General features: G+C 40.5%; 1 protein-coding gene across 5 annotated transcripts in view; it reads right to left on the minus strand.

Moving 5' to 3' along the window:
- Positions 1 to 9,536, minus strand: part of CEPT1 (choline/ethanolamine phosphotransferase 1) — a 32,252-nt gene that overhangs the window by 20,954 nt on the left and 1,762 nt on the right. For all 5 annotated transcript variants that reach the window (XM_080367512.1, XM_080367510.1, XM_080367514.1 and 2 more), the window contains exons 2-4: positions 8,153 to 8,554; positions 4,277 to 4,424; positions 3,110 to 3,251 (exon numbers count right to left, since the gene is read on the minus strand). In XM_080367512.1, the coding sequence (XP_080223638.1) occupies positions 3,110 to 3,251; positions 4,277 to 4,424; positions 8,153 to 8,548 (686 nt within the window). In that variant the 5' untranslated portion in view covers positions 8,549 to 8,554. The remainder of the gene's footprint in view (positions 1 to 3,109; positions 3,252 to 4,276; positions 4,425 to 8,152; positions 8,555 to 9,536) is intronic.

Here is a 9,536-nt window from a genome sequence, read left to right on the forward strand (position 1 = left end):
CCTGAAATACCAGATTTGCATCTGCTTGGACATGTGGAAGCCCACCGGGGCTTGACACTTTGATTTTTGTGAAATGCAGAAGAAAATTCACTTTTTCCAAACCAGAGAAGCCCCAGCTACAGAGCACCTACAAGACTAAGCCTGAAACAAAGCTCATTCTGTATTGAAGCACAGCAAGTCCGCAATCCAGATAAACCAGTTACTGATCTTAAAAACAGGACATGAGAACAAAGTCATTATTTGGACTGTTTCGACATTGAATGTTTTCCTACAATTCAGAATCACCTTTTTGTTTCTTCAAACGCGCAGTATATTCCTGCTCTTCCGTGAGCCCGTTCCCAGATCAGGTGTTTGGTTTTAAACAAAACTGCTGCATACAAGTCCATCCAGGCTGCTCCTCGCTGCCTTTGTCCTGCTGATGTTACCATAGTGACTTTTACTGCAGCCAGCCCAACTTTCTTTGAGACACTTCTCAACTTCCTCACAGGGAACTTCTAGTCAACACTGACCTCTAGCTATTTTTTTGAGCTATTTAACCAACTCAACACAGACTTGCTTTTTGAAGTCTGCATCAGCTGCCAAGATCTAATAAAGTTACGTGATCATTTAAAGATGGAGAAAGATTACAGGATCTTACCGTCTCAACTGATTATTCTACAGTCCCAGGGTTGTGCAGGGCAGCTCCCCACAGTTGTCAGTAGGAAGAAAAAGAACTAGCACAGTCAATTTATTCAGTAATTGGGCACAATTAAATAATAGGTTTCCTACTCTACCTGCAACGCTCCATAGGAATTTAGCAGAAGCAATCCCATTTCTTCCTCCCTCAGGGTGAACACTCCTGCTCTGCAGATAAAGTTTGACACAAAGTGCACTCTGTACAGCTTCACTGAATTGTCAAGGCTGGTACAGTGACAGCATGTATGAATTGGACATTCTGTTCTGCAAGCATACACTTAATCTGACACTAATTTGTCTTTTTTTTTTTAAAGACAATGGATTTTTTCAGCAAGCCAAGTTGATTATATATTTAACTGTTCAAGTTCGAGCTGTGTGTACGGAGTAAAATACTAATGTTTCCCTTTAGCGGTCTGCTGCTCTTCTCTGAGCTATTTCCAATTTGCTTATTGAGCAGATCTCTGTAATGAAATACAACTTCTCAGACATTGCTTATTGTATTTCTGTGATGAGATTATAACTACGTGCTCTTTCTCGCTTCTCTGGAATGGGAAGCAATTTAGAAGTGCTGTCACATTGCCTAAAACATCACTACAGTTCACAGCCCCCTCTGTATTTTTGGCATAGGATACACAGACAGGAAAATGCTACTGTGCACTAAGAACTTTTCAGCTCCTTTCAACAGCTGTCTCTGATTCCACTTTTTCAGGAGTAAGAATACCTAAGCCTGTGTGCTCCAGTGAATCTGAAAGGGTAGATAAAATACAGACTTCTTTTTTTTCAGTTTTATGACTGGTGAAATGAAAGCTTCAGAAAAACCTAGTATGAAACAGTAAGAATCATTTAATTGGACAAATAGTCTCAGAGTTTTTGCCACAGAAATGAACGTCAGCTTATGGCAGTCTATTAACCTTCTGACACGGAGCAAATGAAGATACAAATGTGTTTACTAGACAGTGCTGTCTGTTATCTAAAATAATAACACATATTTGTGTGCTTATTGCCTTCTCTAAATTAGCTACATAATGATGGATCACCAAATTCTCATAATATAAGGCCACACAGACCAAAAGTATCTGCTAAATAATGTTGTCTCCAAAATATGAAGACTCTTCACAAAAGCAAAAAGCAAGGTTACAGTGAATACCAGGACCAACATACACACTTGTCTAGAGCAGAAAAGCAAATCGCATGATTTTGGTACTTGCATCCATGAAGTCAAGCACATGCCAAGGTTGGGGTTTTTGTGTTCTTTGATCGATAACAGGAACACTTTAATTATCAGGGCCCTGTAAAGTTCAAAGGGAGCTAAAAGCATTCAGTATTGAGACCTTTGATATAGCACAAATGTGAGAAGCCTAAAACAGTAAAAGATTTGAGCCAGATGTCTTGCTTTAAAGATTGAAGTATCAGAATAGTTTCAGTCAATCTGCGTTGGTATAGTCAGGATTAGAACAGAGGTGTAGATTTTTTTCTTTTCTTCCTCCAGTAGACATTGAAAACTACTCCAACACCTTAAATCTTTGACCAGAAACAGAGGTTTCTCAAAAGAATCTGCATTAGTACCCTGCCAATAAAAACTCTTATAGACAAGAGGCCCACACTTGTACTGTTTTAGCAGTATCTGGGTGTCTACAAATCAATAGACTGTAAATAAATGCTGCTTGTTGTAGCATTGTTTCAAAATCCCAAACAAACTAAAGGCAAATTTCAGAGGGTTCCAGATGCAAAAATCATTCTACGGTGTATTCATTTGAAATATATTTGTTAGACCTATAAAAGCAAACTTAGAATGAATGTACATTTCCACATGAAGGCTAGTGAATCCCACAGCTCACCGAGTCCTTGTGTTCTGTTTCCCCACATATCCTCACCCAGCAGTAAATGGGATTTCAGCTGTTGACTTCCTTGGCATTGCAATTTTGGTCTCATTACTGGCAGAACCACGGTCTAAACTAACTAGAAGGGATTCAGAACTTCAAGTTGCAGGAGCAGTGTCAATTAAGCCATAACTCTTAAAATATAGTGTATAATAGTAAACATTAATCATCATTAAACATCATCACAAGTCAAGCACTATCAAGAGAAAGGCAGTTAACTGAATACTAAAGCCAGACTGCCACCATCTGACAACAGCATTCCATTCTTGGGGATGAAAAACCAGGTGGATTTCCTTATTTAGGCTGAAATCACATCAGAAGTTCTTAATTATCAAATATGACAAAAGGCTACTTCACCACTCCTAAAACAAGTTAAGTAACATTCAGTATTAATTGCAGATCAAAGAGGTAATAGCTACCACAAGCTCTAAGTGTGTGTATTTGAATATAAACAATTCACTACTGCTCTAAGGATCTGAAGCACAATCACATCAAGTGCAACCAGACAGGAAAGCCGCCTAACTTTCAGTTTTATTTTCAGCCAAGGTACTTACATGCCAAAGCGCAGCGTTCCAGAGACGTACGTCTGCCAATGTGCGCAGTAAAACATGAACGTTCCAGCAAAACAACAAAAGAACATCCAGTCAGGGTTCGTTCCCAGCTGCACAGCAATACAAGTTCCCAAAACCACAAAGACTGCAGAAGAAAATCAGTCACATAGTAAAAAGGTAAAGCGTGTATGTGTGTAAAGATCCTGACCAGAAACAAATCTAACAAAGGGACCCAGAGGAGAGACAACACGAAGGTATCCTGATGTGTTTTATTTCACAGACATAAGAGATCAGCACTTCCATTTTTTAAAAGTACAGACTGTAAAATGTATATTTAAATTCTTATTAGTTATCAGAAGTCCTCAATATTGAGGGTTTCTTAGTCGCCTACATTTTTATTGAGCTTAATGGGATTAGACATCAAGGGACTCAAGCAATTTATGCAATTGCAGCCTGCTGCCGGAGTTTTGTGGTTCTCGTGTACCTAAGATTTGCTGGACATGTTTTTCCCCCATTTCCTGAATTTTTATTATGCCATTAAGAAAATCCAAGGTCTGTCATTCAAGATTCATAAGGTATCTTTCCCCTCTACCCTTCAAATACACAACTTTGATAAAGTATCCATAAAAATTTAAAGTGTAAGAGTTTTAAATTCAAGTACCCAAAAGCACTTGATCATTCTTTTACAATGGGGTTAAACTTCAGGCTGGCTCAGTGAACTCGACCCAGCTATGAACTGATCTTGCTGATTCCAATCTTAAAACTCAGACTTGTACTGTCCCACTGGCCACTCAAGCATTGTCCCATTCTTGGGGCTGCCTTGCAATCACTCCACACAAATTCAATCTGAAATACTACAGGAGAGTACTTTGACAGCTTTGTGTGGAAGATTTTTTAGAACCAAGACTCTGATAAAGCATGCACAGAAGACTGCTGGCTCAAATTGAACCAGTCACATGCTTAAATTTTAAATTTTTTTCCCCAGTGTAATACAAGATGACGTTCAGTTGATCAAGAGTACCGTTATGGAAAGAAGGCTGACTGAAAAGCTACACATTCATCAATATCAGTTGTCCTCTTCTTCAGAAAAGAAGCATTTTTCTGTATTGCAGATTTGATCCCTGAAATAGAGTCATTTAATCCTCATACTTCAATTAAAAATGACAATACCTGTGGAAAGTGAGTCACAGCCATGATCAAAAAGTTCTCCTAACGGAGTACTGCTATTTGTCCTTCTTGCTTGTTTTCCATCTATAGCATCCAGAGACTGGTAGATGAAAAGGCCACATGCACAAGCAATGTATGCCCAGGGAGGTGCCTAAGAAAGAAAGTCAATGAGAGTAAAAGTTCTTTTTTTTTTCTTTTTTTTTTTTTTTTAAGGTTTAAAAAAGATAAGCCTCAAGCTGACCTATCTTACACTCTCATATAGCAGTTTTTCATTTGCACACACTTCCTCATCATGCATGGACTTTCCGTTAGCTGGTCCTTGCAAGGACAGGCAGGCAGGATTATGACACGAGAAATGTAAATAAAACAGTGACAAGAATTACTAGCTTTGATTAATAGGTAAAGAACATCTTACAAAGCAGGAAGCTGCACTGTACATCTGAAAAAAATTCTATCACTACATTTGCAAAGTGGTGCACAGTTAAGTTCTTGTCTTGCTTTTGTTTCCAGCGGGGGTATGTCCAAGTGATCTAGAAACTCAAAAACTTCTTAGCCCCTGTGCAACTGTGGCACAAACGCTGAGCTCATCTTCACAAGACCTCAGGGAGGTGTCACATACTAAAACACTGCCAAGTACAGGGTATTACCAGGCTGCAGCAGCATTTGAGAACCACGTCATTGCAAAGCGCTCAAAGTTTTAGAGTTCAAGCTTAGCCATTAGACTCTGAGATCTGTGAAGTTTCAGGGCTCTGCAGCACCGCACCTCCACCGCCGTTTTTTCCATTACTGGGTAACAGCAGCTCTGCCAAATCGTGTTAATAACCATTAGTATTCATACCCTGTATTGTAGTCTTTATTTCTACAGAAATAGGAACAATACCTAATTCCTGATAGACCAGAGACTACAATTCAAGTTTTTCTCAGTATCTGAGGCATAAACCATTATGACTATAAAAGCCAGAGAGGTTGCCATTAGAATGTCTCAGTTTACACATCCATAAAACAGATATTACTGGATATTTAGCAATCTTCACATTTGACACAACTTATAGAAGTGATCATTTATGAGCAGCTGTATTTTATAGACCATGCCAATGAAGTATTAATACAGCTAAGTAGCTTAATCAAGCTGACTTGCCTCTCATAAAGCTCTGGAGCCCAGCTTGTTTTGGCCTACACAACCATGACTCATTTGCAGCACATCAACTTAAATTGTATTTCTTTCTACAACTTGCATTGTTCCTGCTACAGGATTTTACTAAAACAGTTCATTCTGCCTCAAAAGCTGGCACCACGCTCTGCTTTCAGCAGTGTATCTATACAAACCAGCACAAGGAGAGAAGTAAGGGGGAAATGTGTCACCCAAAAGCAGTGGATCACGTTTAGACAAGGTTTTGATGCCACAGAATTCCATCCCATGATACCATTTCTGTTTCTTGTGTACAGATTTTATTTACAATGTTTAGGTTACCTTCAGGGTCATGCAATTTTCTTCTATAAACCTAAAAAAAAATAAGTCAGACCACTGGCTCTTCTTTCTTAAATGCTACTTTCATCAGCAGCATAGGTGTTTCCACAGATGTTATTTGTATCTGCATAAGATTTCACAGTTCCCTCCTATCCAAATCTTTTTTTCCTTTTCTTTTTTATAGGAAAAAAATAATAATCAGCTACCATTCCATTGTCAGCACATTGCTAGCTGGGGTCCCCTCAACTAAGCAGGCAGTAGAACTATTTTTATTTTCTTTTTTGCTACCACTGAAACTGTAAGTCATAGCTACGCTCTCTTGGCTACACTTCTCATCAACAGGAAGAGACAAGTTGCTTTTGAAAAACACAGAACTAAGACTGAGTTAAAAGGAAAAGACAATTTACATCTGAAAGCAACAGTGGTTTTTGAAAAAAAAAAAAAAAAATCATCCGTTTCTGGAATTTCAAAGCCCCATTTTCTTTCCCAGACAGCTACTTGACACTTTAAAAGCACAAGCTCCCAGCTCCACCATCGAGATGGCACCCTCCCTGTCGTGCCAGCACACAGGGCTGCAGTGCCATATGGCAAACCAGATCAGGCTGAAAGCTAGCTCAGCAAAGTTATTTTTCATCTAAAGCAAGAATACAATCTCACTCGCTTCACACAAAGTAACTCTCAAACTGGTTAAAATACAAACCAGTTTTAATACAACAGACTACAGCTAACACTGGCTTTTTGATGCTCTGAGCATACTTTAGTGTGTACTTCAGAAGTTTAATTACCAACCAAAATACAACTGTACTCTACATTTTAAATTATGCTCTGGTTCAGTGGCCTATACTATCTGCTAAGTTGATGAAATAGAGACAGATTGAAATCTCTCTATCAAACTGGATTTCAGAGCCTCAGCCCCACGGAACAGTGCTATGGAAGTAAGCAGCAAGTTAAAACCAAGCCATACAGCAGCGCCGTGGGCCAAAGGAGAAAGGAGCTGCTCTGAGCATTCACTGCTCCAGCTTAACATTCACTTTTTATCTTTACACCTGCCAAATTCTGCAAGTTATTGTGAAACTATCTATTTCAACAGATTTCTAGAAGAAGCAAATATCCTTTTGCTATGTCATATGCAGAACAGGGACGCAGTGCTGAATGTGCCAATCTACACGGGTTTTTTTAGAGTTTGGTTGGAAACTAACTGTATGCCACTTGACTGTGAAGCGTTTTCACCACCTCAGCTGGGAGACTTGGTTACAAAGGAGTTCAGGTATTTTAAAAGCTAGAACTCATGAGACATTCTCCAGCTATTTTAGTGTAATACATTTTCTGTTCCAAATAATTCCCTTTTTCAGCACATAAGATATGAGCAGCTTTAAAGATTCCACATTCAAGCGGCAAAACTTTTCCAGCGCATAAAACTGGATGTTTGTCGAGTGCCTTAAGGGGTAACTACTGAAAAGAGAAAAGTCTTATAAACTAGTAAGCTGAAATGCCTCGTAAAGACACTTGTATCCCTGAAACCAGGAATTACAGGAAGTTAAGACAGTTCTCCTGAGGACAGGTCAGGAGCTTTTAGTGCATTCAGAACAAAGAATAAAGCCTTCTCACAGACTACTCGGGCGACATGCTGCTCAAGAAGACAACTTCGTATTCCCACAGTTTGTAACACACTGTACCTAAGGTTCTGATCCAAGCTGCCCTGGCAGTTCACATTACCAGGCCCACACGGGATGAGGAAAGGTGTTCCTTTGTTTTAGTAAGCTGGGTTTAGTCACACAGCCACAGAGGAAGCAGCCCGCCTTGATCTCTCAAGCTGCACCACTTTGGAGCTCAGTCCCTTGACTGAGCTCAAGTTCCTCGCTGTGTTGCAACTCTAGCTGGGCTTGCAGGCAGACGCAGCTTGCTGCCAATCGAGTCACCTTGCACTCCTCATTGTGTGGTAACTCTAGATCAGAAAGCTGGAGGTGAGTAACCTAGTCACAAGCAGAGAAAGTAAACAGGCAAAACCTCATGCCATGCAAGATGGCTGCAAATCCATTTCTTAATTGTCTGCACACGCACTCAAGCCTTGTGGGGCTGCAGCTTTTGTGAAGCGGGTCCTTCATAGCTGCAACCAGAACAGCTATTTTGGTACTGGATCCTGTTTCACACGGTGCATGTTGGCCAGAGGTAGTGCCGTTTCACTGAGCAAGCAGCGAGCTAACCCCAAAATACGTATGTGTTCTTTCAGCACGCAGGCACTCGCACAGAGGCACGCATATTAGACACCTACAGAGAACAGTTTCAACGTATGAGAACTGCAGGCTGGTCAAGGAGAAACAGTTCTCCACAAAGATGAGAACCCACCAGAAAATGGTGCTACTAGATGACAGCAACTATGAACAAAAATTGTCAGAGGTCCATTAACTTACCTGTTCTGTAGCTGTTGGGCAGTAATATACTAATAGCAGAGTTGTAAATATATTTATTAACAGTCCAATGATGGTGATCAGATTCGGGGCAATCCAGGCTGGAACTCTTCCAACTAACCATTCCCAGTAACCTTGCATTAGGGGTTCAAGCAGGGATCGTCCAGCACTCTGATATTTGTGTTCTTCTAACCGTTTCAGCTGGTGCTTTGACAAGGGAGGTGTAGGCAACTGAACTAGTTTGCTTAACACGCATCCAGCGGCAGGACCGTGACCACAGCCCGCGGGGGATTCCAGGTGCGACTCCCCACATCGCCTCTTTATGTTTCGATGCCCACTCATGGATTGGGTGGCCTCAGAATTTTTATTTGTCAGGTAGCAGCTGTTACGGAGAATCATAAGATCCTGCAACATAAAGAGTTGAGACATACTGAAGGTGAAGAGCACACAGAAGATTTTAAGATATCAAAAGCTCCTAGCTGCTGCTCTACGGAGCATTTCATTTGCCATCAGCAAAGCAAAAAGATTTTAGAAAATATCTCTCTCAGAAAAGAAAGATATTTGGGGCACCACTGAGGGAAAAACAGAAAACAAGTGCTGTCAATGCAGTTATAAAATGGTATGTTGTACTTGTTCACTTTCCTTGCTGCCTACTGAAGCAAATATCCTGCAGTCACCAGCCTAAATTTCATCGGCAGTAGAAACCAACACCACACCGCTGACTTATGTTACAGACTGAGGCACAGTCAGTCCCCTCACTCTCTCACAGGACAGCTAGCAATACCCAACAGACCTGTAACACTTGGATTATCAATTGATGGCACTAAAAAGAGCACAAATACAGAGAAGTCTTAAGTTAAATTGGTTTGGAGCAGCTTTGCCTCTTTGGCGAAGCTTAACAACCACCTAAAGACAGTTAAAAGCATTATTTTTTTTTTCAGATCACTGCTCTTTATTTCAGTTTTGCTGTGGCTTTTTACTTCTCTGAATTTAACCCCATTCAGGTGAAAGTTCATCATCTATTCACCTTTCAAGATAAGCAAGAGCTACAGAGCTTTAGCTGGTCAAAGACAGCCTACAGCCACCAGCACAAGGCAGCTGTGAAAAGACGACGCAGGGTCAGGAACAGCATTTTGAGAACAAAAAAGGATCCTCGCTATGTTCCATCTCTCTTGAAGGCAGGTGACCAGAAACACATAACTCTCCACACAAACTAGAGGAGTAGCAGTAAAGAAGACTGAAAAAGAAAAGTTTGCCATTTATCTACAGGATCCAGCCATGAAAAAACCCCAAAACAACTAGTTGCAAAGTCCAGCAGAATAGAGCTAGAGAGGGGAAGACGGCAGCTGCCTGTCAAGCCATCAGCAACGCACCTATCAGGTAGGGA

The sequence above is a fragment of the Falco punctatus genome, assembly GCF_963210335.1.
Source record: "Falco punctatus genome assembly, chromosome: 17".
Classification (NCBI taxonomy): domain Eukaryota; kingdom Metazoa; phylum Chordata; class Aves; order Falconiformes; family Falconidae; genus Falco; species Falco punctatus.